The sequence below is a fragment of the Trachypithecus francoisi genome, unplaced genomic scaffold (assembly GCF_009764315.1).
Source record: "Trachypithecus francoisi isolate TF-2019V2 unplaced genomic scaffold, Tfra_2.0 Lachesis_group1, whole genome shotgun sequence".
Taxonomy (NCBI): Eukaryota; Metazoa; Chordata; class Mammalia; order Primates; family Cercopithecidae; genus Trachypithecus; species Trachypithecus francoisi.
The window spans coordinates 42,569,616-42,595,213 of record NW_022681454.1 but is presented as its reverse complement, the minus strand read 5'-3'; the positions used below and the strand labels follow the sequence as shown (position 1 = coordinate 42,595,213).

Sequence of the window (25,598 nt, the reverse complement as noted above, 5' to 3'; positions counted from 1 at the left end):
TCTTCCTCTTACCATGATCTGTAATTATCCTACTCTTCTCTAGAAAATAAGTTCCTGAGAAAGAGGACCTTATCTTATTTCCTGCTGTTTCTATAGCATTTTTTAAATGCCCAAAACATAGTAGATTCTTAAGTATGTTGAATGAATGAATAAACGAATGAACAACAGGTCTTATTAGATCATGATATTTCAGATGAAAAATGGAATATTTCAGAAATGATACCTCTCATATGAGCAGGTCAGAAGCCTTTCACTTATACTATTGAGCATCTTCCTCTGTTACATTGTACTGTGTGCATGTAAGCATGTGATGATGAATCTGGGCAGATGAAGAAAGGAAGACTCGATGCTGTCATACTCGGCAACCCAGTAGTCACTGATCAGTAGGTACCACATAGTTGTTGGCAACTGATTATAGTCACTGCTTAGCTTTTCAAATATGGAAGTTGAGTTACCATCACAGAGCACCATTTCACTTCGTGACTGAGTTTTGGCTGCAGATTAAGGAAGGCAATTGTTGCTGTGAAACATCTCAAGGCTCAAGAAGGGAATTTTTTTTACTTTGTTTTTCAGAATTTCCCTGCTCTTCTGAACAAAACTATTGATTTTTTTTTCTGCCTGCTGCTCAGCAGATATTAATTTCAGAGAATTTTAGAGCTGAGAGTGAATGTCAGATTATTAGCCTAGCCTGGCTTCCCCATTTTATAAAGGAAGAGAATAACCCCCAGGGATGAAGTGGTTTGTGCAGGGTCACGTGGGTAATTGGTAGAAGAACCTGAGCTCACCTCACAGCCCCTAAGTGGGTTAAGTGATGAAACACTGTTTGGGGAAGGTGAGCACTTGCTCACTTCAGAGTCATAATTAGGATAGTGACCCACCAGCATCCTGTGTTTTCTTGACAAATAAAATTATTGCTGGAAGCTAAAATGATCACAGGAGGATGTTGCTTGTATATTTTTATTTGGTAATACAAAGTAATCTTATTAGCATATTCAGTAGTTAAAAGTTATATGTGACTATTCCCTATACTGAAATTCTTGGTCCTTCAGAAGTTTAGAAATAGCATTTGGCCATTTTATAACCAAGAATGCAAAATTTGGCCTCTTAGAGTTTCCGGTTTAACATATGCATAGCAAATACTGGATAATTTTTTTATTGCTTGAGATAAACCACAATTCAGAAAACAAAATTGCTTTTCTGCTGGCAGGGGGAATAGGAATCAAGCAGAATATTACAAACACTATATATGGAATTTTCAATATAGCTGGGATTCTGAATGACTGAATCATAATTTGCATTTGGCATGAATAAGGAAAAGTCTTTTCCTTGCTCATTTCGATAAAAGCTACACCAGAATCATTTTTCTGGGAGACTGGTTTGATGATTTTTAAGAGGTTTCAGACCTTGGAGAACACAATGTTGAAAGAAGCTAAGATTTCCCAGAAGCCACTATACAAATGTGCTTTCATACATAGAAAAGGATCTTTGCTCAGTTCCATCCCTCAAAGTGATAGGTGTATGAATTTGCCTGCCAATTTGCTCTGTGAAACTTGATTTAAGAAGACTAATAATGCTATTAGTGGATGTCAAATGTCTGACTGAGCACCAAGGACATTAGGGTGAATGCCTGAGTTAGTCTCCTGGAGATTCCGAGATGTGAGGAATGAGCATGTATCTGGTGTTACTATCATCATTTACTTTGTGTGTCTGTACTTCTGGGCCATTTTGAGATGTCTTCAATAACTTGGAAATTTGGGAATTGAGTATACCTTCTCATTTCTTTCTAAGACTAACATTTGCAGAGCAAAGTCACCTGTAAGGGGGCTAGATTGGTTCCTAGGCCTGCAGGATTTGATAATCCCAGTGGAAGATTAAATATCAATTTGTGGGGGCGCGCCCAAGATGGCCGAATAGGGACAGCTCCAGCCTCCAGCACCCAGCATGAGCGACACAGAAGACAGGTGATTTCTGCATTTTCAACTGAGGTACCGGGTTCATCTCACTGGGGCGTGTCGGACAGTTGGCGCTGGTCCACAGGTGCAGCCCGAATAACGAGAGCTGAAGCAGGGCGAGGCATCGCCTCACTTGGGAAGCGCAAGGGGGAAGGGAATTCCTTTTCCTAGCCAAAGGAAATTGAGACACACAACGCCTGGAAAATTGGGTAACTCCCACCCTAATACTGCTCTTTACCAAGGATCTTAGCAAATGGCACACTAGGAGATTATATCCCACACCTGGCCCAGAGGGTCCCATGCCCACGGAGCCTCTCATTGCTAGCACAGCAGTGTGAGATCTAACTGCAAGGCAGCAGTGAGGCTGGGGGAGGGGCGCCCGCCATTGCTGAGGCTTAAGTAGGTAAACAAAGCCGCAGGGAAGCTCGAATTGGGTGAAGCCCACCACAGCTCAAGGAGGCCCGCCTGCCTCTGTGGACTCCACCTCTGGGAACAGTGCATAGCTAAAAAAACATAGCAGAAACCTTGGCAGAGGTAAATGCCCCTGTCTGACAGCTTTGAAGAGAGCAGTGGATCTCCCAGCACAGGGGTTGAGATCTGAGAACGGACAGACTGCCTGCTCAAGTGGGTCCCTGACCCCTGAGTAGCCTAACTGGAAGACATCCCTTACTAGGTGCAGACCGACACCTCACACAGTGGGGTACACCCCTGAGACAAAGCTTCCAGAGCAAGAATCAGACAGGAACACTCGCTGTTCAGCAATATTCTATCTTCTGCAGCCTCCGCTGCTGATACCCAGGCAAACAGGGTCTGGAGTGGACCTCAAGCCAACTCCAGCAGACCTACAGCTGAGGGTCCTGGCTGTTAGAAGGAAAACTAACAAACAGAAAGGACACACACACCAAAACCCCATTAGTACGTCACCATCATCAAAGACCAAAGGCAGATAAAACCACAAAGATGGGGAAAAAGCAGTGCAGAAAAGCTGGAAATTCAAAAAATCAGAGTGCATCTCCCCATGCAAAGGAATGCAGCTCATCGCCAGCAACGGAACAAAGCTGGATGGAGAATGACTTTGACAAGTTGAGAGAAGAAGGCTTCAGTCGATCAAACTTCTCAGAGTTAAAGGAGGAACTATGTAACCAGCGCAAAGAAACTAAAAACCTTGAAAAAAGAATGGATGAATGGATAACTAGAATAATCAATGCAGAGAAGACCTTAAAAAAACTGATAGAGATGAAAACCATAACATGAGAACTACATGACAAATGCACAAGCTTCAGTAACTGACTCGATCAACTGGAAGAAAGAGTATCAGCGATTGTAGATCAAATGAATGAAATGAAACAATAAGGAAGTGTAGAGAAAAAAGAGTAAAAAGAAATGATCAAAGCCTCCAAGAAATATGGGATTATGTGAAAAGACCAAATCTATGTCTGATTGGTGTGCCTGAAAGTGACAGGGAAAATGGAACCAAGTTGGAAAACACTCTGCAGGATATCATTCAGGAGAACTTCCCCAACCTAGTAAGGCAGGCCAACATTCAAATTCAGGAAATACAGAAAACACCACAAAGATACTCCTCAAGAAGAGCAACTCCAAGACACATAATTGTCAGATTCACCGAAGTTGAAATGAAGGAAAAATGTTAAGGGCAGCAAGAGAGAAAGGTCAGGTTACACACAAAGGGAAGCCCATGAGACTAACAGGGAATCTGTCGGCAGAAACTCTACAAGCCAGAAGAGAGTGGGGGCCAATATTCAACATTCTTAAAGAAAAGAATTTTCAACCCAGAATTTCATATCCAGCCAAACTAAGTTTCGTAAGTGAAGGAGAAATAAAATCCTTTACAGACAAGCAAATGCTTAGAGATTTTGTCACCACCAGGCCTGCCCTACAAGAGATCCTGAAGGAAGCACTAAACATGGAAAGAACAACCAGTACCAGCCATTGCAAAAACATGCCAAAATGTAAAGTCCATCGATGCTAGAAAGAAACTGCATCAACTAGCGAGCAAAATAACCAGCTAATATCATAATGACAGGATCAAGTTCACACATAACAATATAAACCTTAAATGTAAATGGACTAAATGGTCCAATTAAAAGACACAGACTGGCAAATTGGATAAAGAGTCAAGACCCATCAGTTTTCTATATTCAGGAGACCCATCTCACATGCAGAGACACACATAGGCTCAAAATAAAGGGATGAAGGAAGCTCTACCAAGCAAATGGAAACAAAAAAAAAAAGCAGGGGTTGAAATCCTAGTCTCTGATAAAACAGACTTTAAACTATCAAAGATCAAAAGAGCCCAAGAAGGCCATTACATAATGGTAAACGGATCAATTCATCAGGAAGAGTTAACTATCCTAAATACATATGCACCCAATAGAGGAGCACCCAGATTCATAAAGCAAGTCCTTAGAGACTTTCAAAGAGACTTAGACCCCCATACAATAATAATGGGAGACTTTAACACCCCACTGTCAACATTAGACAGATCAACGAGACAGAAAGTTAACAAGGATATCCAGGAATATCATCTCTGCAGCAAGCAGACCTAATAGACATCTACAGAACTCTCCACCCCAAATCAACAGAATATACATTCTTCTCAGCACCACATCTCACTTATTCCAAAATGGACTACATAGTTGGAAGTAAAGCAATCCTCAGCAAATGTACAAGAACAGAAATTATAACAAACTATATCTCAGACCACAGTGCAATCAAACTAGAACTCAGGACTAAGAAACTCAATCAAAACCGCTCAACTACATGGAAACTGAACAACCTGCTCCTGAATGACTACTGGGTACATAACGAAATGAAGGCAGAAATAAAGATGTTCTTTGACACCAATGAGAACAAAGATACAATATACCAGAATCTCTGGAACACATTTAAAGCAGTGTGTAGAGGGAAATTTATAGCACTAAATGCCCACAAGAGAAAGCAGGAAAGATCTAAAATTGACACCCTAACATCACAATTAAAAGAACTAGAGAAGCAAGAGCAAACACATTCAAAAGCTAGCAGAAGGCAAGAAATAACAAAGATCAGAGCAGAACTGAAGGAGATAGAGACACAAAAAACCCTCCAAAAACTCAATGAATCCAGGAGCTGGTTTTTTGAAAGATCAACAAAATTGATAGACCGCTAGCAAGACTAATAAAGAAGAAAAGAGAGAAGAATCAAATAGATTCAAGGAAAAATGATAAGGGGGATATCATCCCCGTCCCCACAGAAATACAAACTGCCATCAGAGAATACTATAAACACCTCTACGCAAATAAACTAGAGAACCTAGAAGAAATGGATAATTTCCTGGACACTTACACTCTCCCAAGACTAAACCAGGAAGAAGTTGAATCCCTGAATACCAATAGCAGGCTCTGAAATAGAGGCAATAATTAATAGCCTACCAACCAAAAAAAGTCCAGGACCAGATGGATTCACAGCCAAATTCTACCAGAGGTACAAGGAGGAGCTGGTACCTACCATTCCTTCTGAAACTATTCCAATCAATAGAAAAAGAGGGAATCCTCCCTAACTCATTTTATGAGGCCAACATCATCCTGATACCAAAGCTTGACAGAGATACAACAAAAAAAGATAATTTTAGACCAATATTTCTGATGAACGTTGATGCAAAAATCCTCAATAAAATAGTAGCAAACCGAATCCAGCAGCACATCAAAAAGCTTATCCACCATGATCAAGTGGGCTTCATCCCTGGGATGCAAGGCTGGTTCAACATATGCAAATCAAAAAACGTAATCCAGCATATAAACAGAACCAAAGACAAAAGCCACATGATTATCTGAATAGATGCAGAAAAGGCCTTTGACAAAATTCAACAGCCCTTCATGCTAAAAACTCTCAATAAATTCGGTATCGATGGAACGTATATCTCAAAATAATAAGAGCTATTTATGACAAACCCACAGCCAATATCATACTGAATGGACAAAAACTGGAAGCATTCCCTTTGAAAACTGGCACAAGACAGGGATGCCCTCTCTCACCACTCCTATTCAACATAGTGTTGGAAGTTCTGGCTAGGGCAATCAGGCAAGAGAAAGAAATCAAGGGTATTCAGTTAGGAAAAGAAGAAGTCAAATTGTCCCTATTTGCAGATGACATGATTGTATATTTAGAAAACCCCATCGTCTCAGCCCAAAATCTCCTTAAGCTGATAAGCAACTTCAGCAAATTCTCAGGATACAAAATCAACGTGCAAAAATCACAAGCATTCTTATACAGCAGTAACAGACAAACAGAGAGCCAAATCATGAATGAACTCCCATTTACAATAGCTTCAAAGAGAATCAAATACCTAGGAATCCAACTTACAAGGGATGTAAAGGACCTCTTCAAGGAGAACTACAACCACTGATCAGTGAAATAGAAGAGGATACAAACAAATGGAAGAACATACCATGCTCATGGATAGGAAGAATCAATATTGTGAAAATGGCCATACTGCCCAAGGTAATTTATAGATTCAGTGCCATCCCCATCAAGCTACCAATGACTTTCTTCACAGAATTGGAAAAAACTGCTTTAAAGTTCATATGGAACCAAAAAAGACCCCGCATTGCCAAGACAATCCTAAGCCAAAAGAATAAAGCTGGAGGCATCACGCTACCTGACTTCAAACTATACTACAAGGCTACAGTAATCAAAACAGCATGGTACCCCAAAACAGAGAGAGATAGACCAATGGAGCAGAACAGAGTCCTCAGAAATAATACCACACATCTACAGCTGTCTGATCTTTGACAAACCTGACAAAAACAAGAAATGGGGAAAGGATTCCCTATTTAATAAATGATGCTGGGAAAATTGGCTAGCCGTAAGTAGAAAGCTGAAACTGGATCCTTTCCTTACTCCTTATACGAAAATTAATTCAAGATGGATTAGAGACTTAAATGTTAGACCTAATACCATAAAAACCCTAGAAGAAAGCCTAGGTAATACCATTCAGGACATAGGCATGGGCAAGGACTTCATGTCTAAAACACCGAAAGCAATGGCAACAAAAGCCAAAATTGACAAATGGGATCTAATTAAACTAAAGAGCTTCTGCACAGCAAAAGAAACTACCATCAGAGTGAACAGGCAACCTACAGAATGGGAGAAAATTTTTGCAATCTACTCATCCGACAAAGGGCTAATATCCAGAATCTACAAAGAACTCAAACAAATATACAAGAAAAAAACAAACAACCCCATCAAAAAGTGGGCAAAGGATATGAACAGACACTTCTCAAAAGAAAACATTCATGCAGCCAACAAACACATGAAAAAATGCTGATCATCACTGGCCATCAGAGAAATGCAAATCAAAACCACAATGAGATACCATCTCACACCAGTTAGAATGGCAATCATTAAAAAATCAGGAAACAACAGGTGCTGGAGAGGATGTGGAGAAATAGGAACACTTTTACACTGTTGGTGGGACTGTAAACTAGTTCAACTATTATGGAAAACAGTGTGGCGATTCTGCAAGGATCTAGAAGTAGAAATAGCATTTGACCCAGCCTTCCAATTACTGGGTATATACCCAAAGGATTATAAGTCATGCTGCTATAAAGACACATGCACACGTATGTTTATTGTGGCACTATTCCCAGTAGCAAAGACTTGGAGTCAACCCAAATGTCCATCAATGACAGACTGGATTAAGAAATGTGGCAGATATGCACCATGGAATACTATGCTGCCATAAAAAAGGATGAGTTCATGTCCTTTTTAGGGACTTGGATGCAGCTGGAAACCATCATTCTCAGCAAACTATCACAAGAACAGAAAACCAAACACTGCATGTTCTCACTCATAGATGAGAATTGAACAATGAGATCACTTGGACACAGGAAGAGGAACATCACACACCAGGTCCTATTGTGGGGAGGGGTGGGGGAGGGATAGCATTAGGAGATATACCTAATGTAAATGACGAGTTAATGGGTGCAGCACACCAACATGGCACATGTATACATATGTAACAAACTTGCACATTGTGCACAGTACCCTAGAACTTAAAGTATAATAAAAATAAATACATAAATACGAATTTGTATTCGAAGATGGAAATGGGGCTAGAGATGGTCAAGGAAGGGGTAAGTCATGGGGTTAAACATTATCAGCACTCTTCTCAGTCCTGCGGAGGGGAATAGAAGCATTAGCCAACAGACTTGACGTATCATGGCCTCATTGCCAAGATATTGCAACAAACTTTTAAGAGGTTGGTCCTACAGATGCATCTACCCCTTTAGCAGGATTAGTTGCATCAGGCTGTACTTCTCCAAAGCTATGAGAGTCTTAGTTCATCTAACCACTGGTGGATGGGTTGCTTTGGTCATTTAACTTTCTACATAGGCCAATCTGGGAGAGTTTAATTGATTATGGAACTTCAGTTACTCTAGTTCATATGGCATTTACTTCTCATCATAAATTTACTAATTGTTTTTTGGACATCAGTCCTACAGGGTTGGACAATATATGTCTACTTGAAAGAGATCTGTTTCTAGTATATTGCTAATCTGGTTTTACTCACTTGTTAATTCATCAGGCTTTGAGGGCTTACTATGAACAGAGGTATAATAGGTAACTTACCATGTAACAAGGGAAGCAGGTGAATTGTCAATTACACCACAAGGTAAAGAATTACCACCCCAAAATATTCTTCAACCTCTAACCCAGAAGCTGCCTGCCATTTTTGTGGGGCTCAGCCTATGACTGTATCATTATCCACCCTGTTAACTCTTTAAGTATAATAGACTTTTACAATATATATTACATTTATTGTAATACAAATTACATGTATTGTAATCTATTACAATATTAGGTGTTTTAAGTACATTGCATACATATTCCTTCATTTACTACCAACTATTCCAGGAGATGAACATATAATATTTCTCTTTGAAAGATTAGGAAACTGAAGCCTAGTGAAAGTAAGTAACTACCTAAAGTCATGTTTTATTCTTGGCTTTGCCATTTACCAAATACTGTTCATTTGACTATACTTAATACGGGGTTTGAACCCATTACATGGTGGGCTTCAGAGTTCAGTCTGAACCTAGAGAAGATGGGTGGGTCACTGAGTGGATCTCAGAAGCAGTCAGTCAAATGTCTTGCAGTCCATTTCCATTAAATATGCGAGTATCGTATGTCCTCTTTGTGCAAGATTGTGCTAGGAAAAGCTAAGAGAGAGATCAAAGAGCATGAGTAAGATGCGTTTCTTTCTCTCAGTATATTTCACCTTTAGCATGACTTACGGACAAAGAAGGCTTCTGAAGGCCTGCCCTGTGGGGAAGACTCAGTGAAAAGTGTTACTAGATCCAGAACGACACTCCCCTTCCTCCTGCTTTCTGTGAGGGGATGATATAAAAGCGTCACAGTTGTTAGTAGTCCTTAGGAGTTCAGACAGGTGGATTAAAAGCTACTAGTAAATTTTAATGACTTATGTGAACGAACCCTCTAAATTATTAAACAAATCGCAAGGGAAATGGGTTCCTTCCTTAAAAGGAAGAATAGAACCGTGTATAGGAAGGAATGCCATCCTAGTTTGACCCTCTTTGGGGCAGGGTGGTAAAGGATTCTCCTATTTTGATTGCCTTTGTCACCATTCTAATAGCTTAGCTTAGGCATTGCCCAGGTGTGCACATGTAGCTCTTTATGTGGTTATTATAGCTGATGAAGGTGGTGATATGCAAAGGAAATAAAAAAAAAGAAATCATAAAATAGAATTATCTGGTGCATATTGAATAACTGTCAATTTTGAATGTAGCGAATGTGTTTTCACCTCTAACCCAGAACTGTGAGATCAAAATTGCTACTTACCTTCCTCAAAGTGTTGGTTCATTAATCAAATAGAAGAGCCTGTTTCTCTTCTACATGGAAAGAGTCTGGACTGACAGGTTACTTATGTTAAGTCCAGACCTAACTTGCCCATTTCTGCAATGTAAGATGATTTCATTGAAGAGTTTAATTATAGTAGTTGCAAACTCTCACTTCCAAATTAGCAAAAATGCTAGTCTTTTTCCCAGGTACCTTCATCAGAATATTCCTGAGGATCTCTGAGGTCAAGTATGTTCACTGAGCTATTTCTGAGAACCTCTGAGATTGCTGTGCCTGTTTACTGCTAGCTTGCTGTCACCTGCTAGGAGTAAACATAGAATTGGATACATCGCAGAAGGTGATACCTGCAACCTCTGACCTTCAGACATTCTGGGAGTGGGCTTCAGGTGCCTGTTGGCTCTCCAATTCACTGCTGAGGAGACAGAGGAGAGGTGACTACCAGCTTACTGGCTGAGAGTCTCACTCCCTGCTTTCAGTGCAGATCTCCCTTCCTCAGTATCACACCTGCTCAGGGCACACCAGAGCCAAGCATTCTGCAGACATTCAGCTTCATGTACAATATCTTGCCAAAGCTTTTCTGTAGTGCCTGGGTAAAGAAAGCCTATGTTATCTGTGACAGCCTGTGCTCAGAGCCATCCAGTCTCTTTGATGGTCCTACCCCTGGCAACAGGTTACAGTTTAGATTTTCCCCCTCATTTTGTTGAGTTTTCTCTTTAAAGATCTCTTATTATCTGATGTAGGTTGGGCCCCTACTAAATCCATTAGGATAGTTTTAATTACTCTGATTCCCACACAAGGGATGGGGTTAATTCCAATCCCTTTAGTTCAAGGAAAATCCTTTGCCCCACAGAAATTCTTGAATACAAATTAATATCTGAGGGAGAAATGCAGTATCCAACTGCTTTCAGTGCGTAGCAGTATCCAGTGCTCTCCCAGCAGCATTTGAGACCCCAATGTAGGTATGTCTAGAGGGAGTGACACCCAGCTCCTCAGCTAAGGACATCCCAGGGCCAGGCCCTCAAAAGTCCCATTGCATAAATACAACACTCAAAAGTCCATTATATAAAGTAAATACAACACAACCTGAGAGCATCAGCTCAGAGTGGAGTGGAAAGCTGGTTTTTGAGGCACGCTCTCTCTCATCCAGAGACTGGGAACAGCACACTCTGGTCTTCATGCTACCAGGAAGGAAGACCTAATAAAGGACTCAATTTTTTTAAAGATTGATCTCCCTCATTTGATAATCCGTGTGTGAAATTTCAATTATACAAAACTGGAGGGTAACGTGTGTGTTTAGAACATGGTGTAGGGAAACACTGTGAGCAAAGCTGTCGACTGGGTCTGAAACCCTAAAATGGGTGTGACAGTACCTACCAGAGCATGTGACCTCCAGGGCGATAAGGATATAATGTGCCTCTCACCCTGCGCCCCTCCTACTTGGAAAGCTTTCAGTGGCTGGCTGCCAAGCAGAGCGCAGGGTCCTCGGGGACCTGGCCTGTGTGCTTCCTCAGCGTGGTTTCTAGTCGGCCTTCTGTCTGTGCTCCAGCAGCACTGCCCTGTTGGCTCTCCCCTGCACACCTGACACTGTTTCTCACACCCCAGTCCCTGTGCTCATGCTTCTCACCTTTGTAGAGCACCTCAATGATTTTCTGGTTTCAAACTGTAACAAACCCCACAGGCCAGCTTTTCATGTAGTTTGTTACCGGCACTTGGCCAACAGTTGTTTTTTTAATCAGTGGGTGGAGCAGCTTTTCTTGCCCTCAAAAAACAGTTAACCACTCCTTTTTCATTGGGTATATGTATTTGGCAGACATTGGGTACCTGCTGTTGGTTGGCACTGGTGTTGGAAAGATGAATAACACACCTTCTGTGGCCCTAGGGAGTTCCCATTCTGGTAGGGGGAACCTGACTCAGACAGCAACAAAACCTGCTGGTAAGTGTTTTGCTGAAGAGTGGGGAGGTTCAGAGGGCTGTGGAAACGCAAAGACGTTTCCCTAACTTGAACGTCATAGAACACTTCAGAAGAAACCACATGTCAGCAGGTCTTATAGGAGGAGTTGGCGTTGGCTAGGCAGCAGAGAGAAGAAAAATGGGTTTTGGAGATACAGTACTGTTGTCACCCCTTTGATTTTCACTAGAAGGTACAAAAAGCTGTTTAAAATACTATCTGTTCATATACTGTTCTAGAACTTGTGTGTATTTTTTGAAGTGTCAGCATTGCAACAAAGTACGCGGTTGAATCTAGCATATTGTTTCAATGATTATGAGATGACTTGAAGTGCTCTTGAGAAATTTAAAATTCATTTGCGAACATGAATTCTAACTGGAGAAACAAATAGGTGATGATAGTGAGTTGGATCACTGTTGCAGTTCCCTATTTAAACCTTACTATTTATCTTTTCTTCTGTCTTCATCTGGGAAAAAACCCAGAAAAGTATTAAATGCGTATGCCTGTATTTTTGACTATATTTTAAATTACCTTTATCTTGTTAGTTTAACTAAAACTGTAATTTAAACCAGTTTAAAAATAATTTTTACTTCTGGGCATCTTTTTATATAATGGAAGGAAATAAGTTGAACACTTATGGGGGAAAGGTAAAGTTGATGTTATGTCTTGTTTTTGATATGGCTCAGTTTTTACATGACTATTAAATGCTGCCCTTTAAATCTAGTAGAAATGTTAAATGTGAGGATGTTACTTTTTATTATAAAAGAAACAGCAGTAAGGGGAAGCATGTAGCTTTTAACAGATTTCATATTCTAGACTAGTTATGAAATGTATTTTTGGTCTGGACAATAAAACATTTCTTGTCCAATAAGAAGATGATCTCTTTCTAAGGTTATGAGAAGACAGATGATGTTTCAGAGAAGACCTCACTGGCTGACCAGGAGGAAGTGAGGACTATTTTCATCAACCAGCCCCAGCTGACAAAATTCTGCAATAACCATGTCAGGTAGGAACTTCCAAAGAATGCCATGAGACCAGCCAGCAGAGCAGAGCTGGTTAGGTCAAAATGAAAATGCTTGCAAAGAAATTTCAGTGCAGTCAGTTAATATTTGAGAGCTCCCTGGTGGCAGTGTGAATAGGCTGTTTCTCCATCTTCTATCCAATAGAGAAATATTAATAAGAATCTGGAAATAGCAAGGAGCAGAAAGAATAAGCACCTATCCTCTTCCAGTTCTACATAGATGGTCTGAATAATGGAAGCTGCTTATGTGTAAATGCCTGTGTCCTAAACCTGTTAATAGAGCGATGCATTACTGGTTTTGGATAACAAGTTTTAACATTTTAGAAGAGGTCTTTGCAATTCTGCACCAAGAATTCCTTCTGGTTATATAGTCTTTAAATATTGGTTTTTAATAGTTGTGAAGTTTAGTACGGTGGGGAGGAACGGAGGGCTGTGCGAATCACTTCACTGCACTGTTGTGTCTTTATTTCAACAATAGTGTAAAAAGTATCTGTAAGCACTGGCCACTTAAGCGGCTTCTGGGACCACATAAACACCTTCAGTGCCAGCAAAGTGTTTCCCCAGTGGCAGAGTTACTAGATTTGAGAAGTGCTCACTTAATATGTACAACTTCAAATTCTAGAGGAACACCTCTCAATTTGGGTAGTGTGGCATGTGTCTGCTTTAATCTCCTTTCTATTTGATAAACAAGAGGAAGATCTGGATGTTTCTAAGAGCTAAGTGGTGATATCTTACTGATGTGGGCATATCTGGTGTGTTTAATGTGGATTTCTAGCCAAGTTCCTGGAGTGGCAGTGAAGAAAATTAAAGCAGAACCCCAGAAATCTCCCTGAAATTATCCAGGAAAGGCATCTCTGTTTACCGTCAAATTGCTGATTTTGGGGGATTTTTTTTGCAAGATTTTATTTTCTAGTCACATGTTGTACTCTGTCTTATGGAGGACTGGAACCCTTTAACTCCAAAGTTGCTCTTCTTTGTAAGCTACTTCTAGTAATGTTAAGCAGGATAACTGGCCAAAGAGGACAAAAGATTATGCAAAAAATAAAACCTGTGGTATTCACTGTTTACTATTTATTTAACCTTTTCACTCTCTTTCATTTAGGTTAATAACCCTTTGCAATATTCTCCCAGTTTGAAACAGCGGCAAATGTTCCTTATCTAACTTTTTATATGGTAGTAACAGAACTTTGTAAGTATGGGTGCTAATTATGGAGAAGTTTTATACTGCTTTTCATTTTTGTTTTCTAGCACTGCAAAATACAACATAATCACATTCCTTCCAAGATTTCTCTACTCTCAGTTCAGAAGAGCTGCTAATTCGTTTTTTCTCTTTATTGCACTGCTTCAGGTAAAGTCATATCATAAAACCTTGTCAAATGTTCAGGTACTAATAAATGTTAAGCCCGTGACCAATCCCCTGAGGTTTATCTAAATGTCGAGAGAGAAGCTGGTTTTGGTGGACATTTCTGGCTCCTGCTGCAAGCAGTGCTGGAATCCACTACCTTTCCCAGCTTTTTGCTTCATTTTTATCAGCTTATTTTGGATGTTCTATAAATTTGATGTGGCAAGGACTGTTCATTTTGGGTGGTAAAGGGGATGGTACGTTTTCTTAAAATATTAATTTTCGTAGTAAAACTGTCAACTCTGAACCTTAGAATGCAAGAATTTAAATCTTGTGCTTCTCTTTGTATGTAAATTAGTTGTAGTCAGAAAAAGTTCTAGTTTATTAAAAGTAGCTTATTTAACATATGCTTAAATATGAAAAAAATATTTTCATTGACCTTGAAAATAAAGAATTTTTAAAACACCACAAAACACAAGGAAAAAAATTTAAAACTTACTATTCTACCACCAGAGACAACTACTCTTAAATTGTGGGTGTGTATCCTTCTGGTCTTTCTTTTTTCCTTCCAACCATTGTTTATTGATTTAGTTTACAAAAAGGGGATCATAGAATACCTATTGTTTTGTAACCTGCTGTATTCATATAACAATGTGTGGATATTTTCCCAGTTATTCATTGTGTTTCTAAAATGTCATTTTAATAGTTATATTTTAGTGAATAGATATACTGTAACTTATGTAACCAATTTTCCAATGGAGGTGGTAGTCCTGTATACAACTGCTTACCATGAAACTAATTAACATGCTTTTCCAGTACTTATTAGATATGAACAAATTACCTCACCCAGCATTAGTCCGCCAAGATACTAAAATCAGTGAGGCATATTTTAGAAGGCACTAAGACTGTTTTCTTGAATCTATTATAAATTTTCTAGTTCTCATTGGATTTCTCTTATCTTCTTTTTTTCCAAATAGCAAATACCTGATGTGTCACCAACAGGTCGTTACACAACACTGGTTCCTCTCTTATTTATTTTAGCTGTGGCAGCTATCAAAGAGATAATAGAAGATATTGTAAGTATTCTATTTTTTTCATAAATATATGTGACTTTGTTATTTATATATGTTTTAAATGCTAGTTTTTCCTTAAATTATTTAATTCTTGGCATGGGCTGTTTAAAATATCCATTCAACTTCAAATGTCTAGAATATGTTCCTACCCCTGAAGTTAATTTTTGTTTTCTATAATACTGCTAAATGTTTGTTACAGTGTTCTATTGCATTTATAGTCTAGAATATGTTCCTACCCCTGAAGTTAATTTTTGTTTTCTATAATATTGCTAAATGTTTGTTACAGTGTTCTATTGCATTTATAGTTTAGCAAATAAAAGAAATTAATTTACTATAATAATTGACTTGAGGAGAAAAGTACATTTGAACATTATTTTCAATTAAATGAAAAAACCTCCAAATTAAGTGATTTTTTTGATATTTTCTATTTTTTAATTTAAATAATTTTAATAAATTTCACTTTATTAAATGCCTTTGATTCCTTCTCACTTTATTTAGTAGTTCTAAGCTTCTTTTTCCTTTATCTCATTTTTTAAAAGAAAGTAACCAAATTTGCTGTTTTTATTCTGTAGTAATAAGAGAAAGGAGAAGTCACTTTCTCCTTTATAAAACTAACTCTCCCAGATAAATTCAGGCCTTTTTTCTGTTTTATCTGTTTTAACTGTCTTACTTGAGGAGACCAATGTTTTGTTTTGGTTTGATTTTTTCCTATTCTTTTAAAATACTTCATATATATATATATACATATATATATAGAGAGAGAGAGAGAGAGAGAGAGAGACTTTTAAGTTCAGGGGTACATGTGCAGGGTTGTTACATGGGTAAATGTGTGTCATGGGGTTTTATTGTACTGATTATTTCATCACCCAGGCATTCAGCTGAGTATCTATTAGTTACTTTTAGTTATTTTTCCTGATCCTCTCCCTCCTGCCACCTTCCACCCTCCAGTGGGCCTCAGTGTGTGGTGTTCACCTCTGTGTCCATGTGTTCTCGTCATTTACTCTCACTTACAAATGAGAACACACGGTATTTGGTTTTCTGTTCCTGTGTTAGTTTGCTAAGGATAATGGCCTCCATCCAGCTCCATTCATATCCCTGCAAAGGACATGATCTCGTTCTTTTTTATGGCTGCATAGTATTCTATGGTGTATATGTACCACATTTTCCTATCCAGTCTGTCATTGATGGGCATTTAGGTTGATTCATGTCTTTGCTTTTGTGAATAGGGCTGAAATGAACATACACATTCATGTGTCTTTATAATAGAATGATTTATATTCCTTTGGGTATGTACCCAGTAATAGGATTGCTGGGTCAAATGGTATTTCTGTCTTTAGGTCTTTGAGGAATCACCACACTGTCTTCCACAATGACTGAACTAATTTTCACTCTCATCAACTGTGTATAAATGTTCCTTTTTCTCCACAACCTTGCCAGCATCTGTTATTTTTTGACTTTTTAATAAATGCCATTCTGACTGGTATGAGATGGCATCTCATTGTGGTTTTGATTTGCATTCCTCTAATAATCAGTGATGTTGAGCTTTTTTTGTGTTTGTTGGTCACATGTATGTCTTCTTTTGAGAAGTGTCCATTCATGTCCTTTGCCTGCTTTTTTTTTTTTCTTTTTTCTTTTTTTTTTTTTTTTTTGAGACAGAGTTTCGCTCTTATTGCCCAGGCTGGAGTGCAATGGTGCGATCTGGGCTCACTGCACCCTCCACCTCCCAGGTTCAAGCGACTCTCCTGCCTCAGCCTCCCAAGTGGCTGGAATTACAGGCATGCACCACCACTACACCCAGCTAATTTTGTGTTTTTAGTACTGACAGGGTTTCTTCATGTTGGTCAGGCTGGTCTGGAACTCCTGATCTCAGGCATTCCACCCGCCTCAGCCTCCTAAAGTGCTGGGATTATAGGTGTGAGCCACTGCACCCGGCCCTTTTCCTACTTTTTAATGGGTTGTTTTCTTCTTGTAAATTTAAGTTCCTTATAGATGCCAGATATTAGACCTTTGTCAGATGCATAGTTTGCAAGTGTTTTCCCCCATTCTGTAAGTTGTCTGTTTACTCTGTTGTGTTTTTTTTTTCTTTTTTTTGCTGTGCAAGAGTTCTTTAATCAGATCCAATGTGCCAATTTTTGCTTTTGTTGCAGTTGCTTCTCGCATCTTTGTCGTGAAATCTTTGCCCATGCCTATGTCCTGAGTGGTAGTACCTAGGTTTTCTTCTGGGGTTTTTATAGTTTGGGGTTTTATATTTAAGTCTTTTTTTGTTTGTTTGTTTGTTTTTTGTTTTGTTTTTGAGCTGCATTCTGAGTAGCTGGGATTACAGGTTCCCACCACCATTCACAGCTTTTTTTTTTTTTTTTTTTGTATTTTTAGTAGAGACAGGGTTTTGACATGTTGACCAAGCTGGTCTTGAAGTTCTGACCTCAGGTGATCCACCCACCTTGGCCTCCCAAAATGCTGAGATTACAGGCATGAGCCACCATGACCAGCCTTCATTTAAGTCTTTAATCCATCTTGAGATGAGTTTTGTATATGGTGTAAGGAAAGGGTCTAGTTTCAGTCTTCTACATATGGCTAACCAGTTATTCCAGCATCATTTATCAAATAGGGACTCCTTTCCCCATTGCTTGTTTTTGTCAGCTTTGTCGACAATCAGGTGGTTGTAGGTATGCAGTCTTATTTCTGGGTTCTCTGTTCTGTTCCATTGATCCATGTGTGTTCTTCTACTAGTACCATGCTGTTTTGGTTAATATAGCCCTGTAATATAGTTTGAAGTTGGGTAGCATGATTGATACCTCCAGCTTTGTTCTTTTTGCTTAGAATTGCCTTGGCTATTTGGGCTCTCTTTTTGGTTCCATATGAATTTTTAAATAGTTAAATTTTAAACTATTTAAATGGCAATAGCGTTGAATCTGTAAATTGCTTTGAGCTGTATGGCTATTTTTACAATATTGATTCTTCTATCCAGGAGCATAGAATGTTTTTTGTTTTGTCATCTCTGACTTCATTGAGCAGTGGTTTGTAGTTTTCCTTGTAGAGATCTTTCACCTCCCTAGTTAGCTGTATTCCTGGGTATTTTATTCTAAAATAGTTATTTGCCAGTCTGAGATGACAATCTGTTAAGCCTTAGGAAAGTAAGATGGTAAAGCAAGGAAATGCTGAGAAATTGTTTAGAATGCTCCAGTTTAAAGTTATACAAACATTAACATTTTTTCTATAGAGGATCAAATTGGGATCTTATTAAGACGGCATGTGCCACATTAGGAATGGATCAATTGAAGATTTAGATTATCAGTTTCAAAAGCATCCAAGTATTTAAGAGTACAAACAGGTGTTGTACTTGTGTGTGCATGTGTGTGAAACAGCATAGTCCCCTTGATTGGAAATGACACACTTGATGGAGACACTAGCTGAGAAGCATAAGAGATTCCTACCTGTATTGCTCCACGCTGACTTGCCAACTTTTAAATTGTGATAGGACTTGGCAGTCCACGGGGATTGGTCTTTACTACACTTTTGTCACTTTCTTTGCCTTATGGACTTCCCTTTTCTTTGTTTAGCCTAATTTTCGTTGAGTAACTTTAGTTTTCTAGGCATCCTGCTAGTGTTTTGCAAATGTTTTTCTCATTTAACTTTTTCAGTAACTTTGAAAGCTGGATGTTAACCCAGTTTAAAGGTAAGGAAGCTGAGGCTTAGAGAAGTCACGTAACTTGTCCAAGAAAGTGATAGAATCAGAATTCTGTCCTATCCAGTGCTCTTGGCTCTGCATGATTGTGAAGAGTCACCAACAGTAATATTAACAACATTTATTGTGCTTCTAGGTTGTACTTACTCTATGTCCTTTACATTTACTGCATCTTATAACAACCCTTGAAGATGTTATTAATCTCATCCCTATTTTACAGATAAGAGGAGGCAGAAGGGGTACGGTAACTTGTCCAGTGTCACAACTGGGGCTGTCAGAATTCAAAAAAGGCATTTTGGCTCCAGACTCCTGACGTATAATCACTACTCAAAACTGCCTTCCCTGTCTGTTTTGTTTTGTTTTGTTCCCTGGCAAAGCTATAATCTCTCTAGCTATGGTTTCTAGTACTCAATCTTTGAAAGTACATGGCAAATAAAATTGTATTCAAGAAGTTTTGTTTTTGTTTTTGTTTTTAACAGAAGTCTTTTTGGCATAATATAATAATTGGGTACTATTAGAAAGCTGCTAATCGTGCAGTCCTAAATAATGTAATAATAGTATTGGGATACAATAGTATCATATAGAGTAGTTTTCCAGTGAAATCACTGTTAGGAAATTGGCTAGAAATTGTAAGAGTAGCTTAACAAGAAGTTTGTGTAAAACTGTAAAGTGATAGAAAGTTTGAAAGAATACTCTCTAAAATGAGGGACAAATCAAATAACAATTTAGAGAGTTGGACAAAGAGCTATCTTTATCAGTGAGAATAATGAATACATTTATTCATTCATCCATTCAGCAAGAACATTTGAAGAACTCTTGAACTACCAGGCATTAATTAGGATATGTATGAGGATGTGTTAAACTTTGCTGTGCTGGTAATCATGTCTCATATGTCAGTGGCTTAATACATTAAGTTTATTTTTCAGTTACTGAAAGAGACATGATGGAGGGCATCAGGGAATAACTTGAATCAAGATTCTGCTTTGTGGAATATTGGTGGTTATTGTAGCAAGGGTGGGGAGAGAGGATGGAATCTCATTTCTTCTATGTTTTGGCCCAGAAAGGGAGCACACATCTCTTTATAGCTCAATATTAGAACTAGTGACATGACAAAGAGAAGGTGTTATCTCAGGGTCCATGGAAGTGGAGAGCTGGATATTGGTGAAGACTGGTCATGGCTGCCACTAATACATCAGTGAATAAAGTAGAGATTGCAATCTAGTAAACTTTCTTACATTCTATTAGATAATGTTTTTAAATCTATATATAGAGATTTAAAATTTAAAAGGTAGATAGATAGATAGATAGATAGAAAGAAAGAAATATAATAAGAATTGCCTGCAGGGAAGATACTGAAGATTTATCCACCCCAGTGCATTTTAACTCTTGATGCTTTAGACAACATAGTATCATTTTCTATTTTTATGTGTTAATAGCAATACACATACTTGAAAATACTCTAAAATTGATGGAGAACTCTTTCCTAAAAAGCTGTATTATGCTAAATGCTAGTTCCTATGATAAAGATCAAATTTGTTAAATTGATATTTACCACTAAAAATGTTCCCTCTTTGCTATAAACTTGTTAATTTAAGTACTAGTAGACTCCATTCGTTACAAAACAGTTATTCAAAGTCTACAGTGTGTAGGAACCAAATACTGAGACTATGTTAGTGAGTAAAAGTAGCCGTGATGGAGCTTGTATCCAATAGAAGAGATCGACATTAATCAAGTAATCACACTGGTGAGAATTGCTTAAACCCTGGAGGCAGAGATTGCAATGATCCGAGAACCCACCACTGCACTCCAGCCTGGGCGACAGAGCGAGACTCCATCTAAAAAAAAAAAAAAAATCATACTAGATTATTAATGAGAATTAAATGATGCACGTGAAGTCCTTAGAATAGTGCCTGGTATATAGTCAGTGATGAACAGATGTTAACTGTATTATTATCTAGAGATCCTTTTGGCTAAACAGTGGAAAATGGATTACAAGGAAAACAGCATTTGTGCAGACAAGAATACTCCAGTTGTTAGTGTAAAAAAATATATAAGATATATTAGACTCAGCATGTATGGTAGACATGGTGAAAAGAAAGAAAATGAATTTACTACATTTTTAAGTATAAAACTGACAAGACTTAACCACTCTCTAACATGCTACATACCCTATTCTATCCACAACCACTGGAATGTAAGCTTCATGCAAGGAAGGGGTTTTGTCTCGGCAGCAGTAACAGGGCCTGGCACATAGTCAGTGTTTAGTAGATATTTATTGAGTGAAAGAATGGCTTGGATAGGAATGAGAGGAAAATGAAGGTATAAGAATGAAGTTCCTGGTTTGAGTAAATGAATGGCATGTGTTGCCATGTCTGAGCCAAGTACCAGGTCTTGGAGATTAAGGTCACAGGTTGCCTTGTGGACAGTTTGAGATGCCTTTGAGATTGCCAGAGAGATGTTAAAGAGGCAACCAGATATAATCGTGGAGCTCAGATGAGAGTTTTGACTGCTATGTATTTATTTACTGGTTATAATTGAAACTGCAGGTATGAAAGAGTTGTAAGAAGAGAATGTGGAGTGAGAAGCGAGGAGGGCCAGGGAGTAAGCCTTGAGCAATACCATCGCTGAATAGCAAGTAGGGAAAGGAGACAAGAAGGGGTCAAGGTACAGATTGTAAACCTGGCAATGATGTGATAAGAAATACCTAGGGAGGGAAGAGTTTCCAGAAGGAGAGAGTGGTCAGCATTGTATACTGTGTATTCTGAAGTTCATAATACTGTTTATGCAATACAGTTTATTGGTGTGCTGTCAATCTAATACTGATGATATCAAATAATTCATTAGCCTTCAGTCATAGTAAATGAATTCTGATTATGACATAGTTGAGGTATTTGAACTCAGAGAATAGCTTAATTTTTTATGAATTACTAGTTTTAGAAGGAATAATCTCATCAAGACACAAGTTAGATGCTTTCTTCTTGTAGTCTTGGGATTAAAATCTGCCTATTGAGGTAGATCCTTAGTATATTGAACACAGTTGTTTCATGACAAGTAACCTAATTTATTCTGTGATGGGAAGACGAGGAAAGAGATGCTCTTGTGCAAGAATTCTCTGTAGATGGAAAGTGATGTTTAAGATCGCCTTGGGTTTCACTAAGATTAAATTTCCTCTTTGAAGTGGAATGTTTCATTAATTAGCTTTTATTTGTCTCCTTTAGTTGGAAATCTAACCATTGTCTCATATTTTGGAAACATCTGTGCCTCTTTTAAATATCTAAATTTACCTTGGACTGTTATTTTTTATCAAAATTTATTTTGAATCACTTTCTAATTTTCTTATAATCTCTACTAACAAGCAAAAAGAGTATTTTCAAAGTTCTATAACTAGAAAATCTCTACTGGTGCTACATATTTAACAGAACTTTAAACATTTAAGAATCTTTTTTGGCAAACTGTGCTTGCTTTTGGAAGCAATAATATGCCTATTAAAAGTCTACATTAATACACTTTTATTAGTGAGTATTTTATACTGAAAAGGAGTTCTAATTGTGTTCCTGCGTGTCTATGTGGGAAGAATCACTCTCAATAATTCTTTCGCAGAGGCATTTTGAATGTTTTGTTTGTATTTTGTGCAGTTCAGTAGCTGATTGTTTCCACGAACTGGGTATACACTGCCAGCTCTTACCTGTTCCTCTTGGGTGTTGTCATATCCTGGAGGAGTGCTAATCCACACCTCTAGATTTTTCTCTTGCAGTGTTTTCATATGTGCACAGTGATTCTGAAGACTGTATTTTTTCTCAAATGGAGAAATTAGGAACTCATTTGTTTTACATTTGTTCCAACCCATATTATAGTCAGGTATGCACAACTAAATTCAACTTCAGGCTTTACATGACAGGATCTTTGAGCAAACAGAGTTAGTTACACTAAGCACTCTTCTGCAGTGTTAACAGAGTTTGATGAGTTATACTCGATGCTGTAAGTTTAGATGAAAACCTCTAGGTGAACCGGAGAGAAAATAAGCTTCCCTGGCCACTCAGATTCTCACCTTTCCTCTGACCTTCTGTTTCTTTTTCTTACCCACTGCTGTAAAACCTTGGCTTATGCAACTCTTCAAACTTACCTAGACTTAAACTAACTCACTTGCTTATTGTGTAATTTTGTAGGTGCTCTTGGGAGGAAGGAAAATATGATGAGATTATGTAATTCAACGGCTTTTGGTTGCAAGTAGTGAGAGGAGGAAATGCAGGAGAGCAGTGAACAGGAGTGTCTATATGTCAATGGTAGACGTCGTTGGTTCAAGTCATTGGCAAACATCAGGATATCATTAAATTATAGAGGATGTGCTCAGCTTAATTTGGTGATGAATTTCATAAGAAGCTGAAAATATTTCAATACCATTATTAAACGGTAGTTATTATAGATAATTCTCTCAGGCAATCTCCTTTTTAAAGTGAGTTATTAAAGCAAAATACTAAATCAACCTTTCATACTTTTCTAGGACATTAAAATTGTAATCCTACCTATGTGCTGAGGTAAGATCCTCGTGAGGACCACAAACTTGTGCTCTCAGAAGAGGGGCACTGTATGGAGATACTGGGAATTGTTCATTCAGTTTTAAAATTCCTAGGTATCCTCTAATTCTTCCCATCACCATTCCCCCAGCAATGCATACTTTAACATTGACATGAATGAGAAAGGATAGAAACCTTGAGAAACATAAGCTAAATCTTTTTGGTATGAGTGTTCTCTTGTTTTAGTAATCTCATTCACATTTTCATAGTTGTTCTTTTTGCTTTTAAACCTTAGAAACGACATAAAGCCGATAATGCAGTGAACAAGAAACAAACGCAAGGTAGGAATTTTACATGTTTTTTTCTCATATTTGTCAAACCCACTTGTGGTATATACAAACACTTTAATTACATATAATTCAATTGCAAATACTGTGCATCTCAAGTTTTTGTTTCGGGGTAGATTGATTTTTGCTTTGTGGCATTTGTTAGGATGACACTTAAACTCACTTTAGAGTGATTTATACTGATAACACTTTTGAAAGCCACCATTTTAAATATATTTAAGTGTGTCATAGCAATATTCTCTCAAATATAGTCCATAAAAGTCTGCAGTTGTTTTGACAGTGTTTAATATTATAAAGTGTCTTTATTTTGCTTGTAATCTACAGATGTTATTCTAGAAAAGATGTATAGAAAATAAGCTGATGTGATGTCACTTGAGTGAAAAGCATTTTAGAAACACTCTGAGTTATACATGCAGATGACAGACACTCCAGAAATAAAACAAATACAACCAGGCCTGCTTCTGTACAGTGCATGGCATTTTGGCACAGCTCTTTTTGGATGGGGCTCATTTTGATACAGCCAAAAGCAAAATGATCTTTAATACAAGCAAATGGGCTGTCATGTTCTAAGATTTTGTTTTTAAATGCCCAGGAATGTGAGAAACAGACATCTTAGCTCATCTCTGAATGAGTTTGCCCCATCTGAGAATCTCATCTCTGAAGTTCTTTGATGAGGTGAGGATCAGTGATGTCTGCCAACATTATCTGATATTTAGGAAGACTATTTTTATACTGCTGATATTTCTATGGAGTCCTGTCAAAATTCCCTGCTTCTTTTTCACCACCTCCCACAATAGGCATTATATGCCAATTTTTAATACACTTAAGGACGATATATTTACTAATTAACCTAATAAATTTGCAAAATATTTACTGTGATTATTTTATTATGGAACATACAAGAAAGTATAAGATGGGAACTTCAGCTTACAACTTATGAAGAGCTTATAACATATTTGTTGAACTAGGTCCGTGTAAAAACATGTAAAAGTACAAAGAGATGATCTGTGTGGAAGATGAAGGATTTGGACTACATGATCTCAATTCTCTTCAGAGTTTTGTGGCAAATCGTGGTTTCTATGTCAAGTGCTATAAAAATTGGTAAGGAGAGAAAATTGTGGTGTATCATGAGCTAGACTTTGAATGTTAGGAGGACATTGGATGAACAGAGAGGAATGGAGAAGATATTCTTATGTGTGGGTTGAGTGGGAAAGGAGGAGGGGTTTTTCTGGAAAATAAGAAGACTGTAGGACTGCTTTGCTAAATCATTATTAGACTGCCAGATGCAGAAAGGAGATTTGCATCAGAGAGAAACAAAATCATGATTTAAAAGGTAGGCTGAGGTTGAATTGTATAGGATCTTGAATGCTAAGCCAAGGGGATTTCAACATTTCTTGTGGATACTGAGTCACTGTTGAAGGTTTATGAGCCAAAATGAGACAGGCCGAGCATGTGGGTTAAAGATGTGAGGCAGAATGAACTGGAGTAAGGGACTGTTAAAAGCCTGGGACAGAGCTACTCCAGGAGTTTAGTTATGAAGGGACAAACAGGAATTGAAAGGGAAAAATTCCAGATGTTTCAAGCCTGGTATTTTTGGCAATATGCAGTTTTTGCTTTTGTTGCCATATTGCTCAGAAAATTTAGTAACAGCTTTTGAAACAGAAGTACATAAGTGCTTTTCCAACGCATGATGTATCTTGTAGCAGAGGGCTTCTATGTTCAGTGACTGGCAGTTACTGATTTTCAAGCCTTGGCTCAAGAAGTCAGCATAGTACAGTGGAGGTGTGGTCATCATAGCTATGATGATTTTGGGCTACCACACGGGTGCTCCACCCTTCTGG

The 25,598-nt window shown here is 38.2% G+C and overlaps 1 protein-coding gene across 4 annotated transcripts in view; it reads left to right on the top strand.

Annotated features, from left to right (window-relative positions):
* The window catches only part of ATP8A1 (ATPase phospholipid transporting 8A1), a 269,168-nt gene that overhangs the window by 24,757 nt on the left and 218,813 nt on the right, over positions 1–25,598 (top strand). For 3 of the 4 annotated variants that reach the window (XM_033214110.1, XM_033214111.1, XM_033214109.1), the window contains exons 2-5: positions 12,667–12,781; positions 14,045–14,144; positions 15,116–15,214; positions 23,706–23,751. In XM_033214110.1, the coding sequence (XP_033070001.1) occupies positions 12,667–12,781; positions 14,045–14,144; positions 15,116–15,214; positions 23,706–23,751 (360 nt within the window). Of the gene's footprint in view, positions 1–12,663; positions 12,782–14,044; positions 14,145–15,115; positions 15,215–23,705; positions 23,752–25,598 lie in introns of those variants that run through there. The other variant, XM_033214112.1, reaches the window with a different exon arrangement.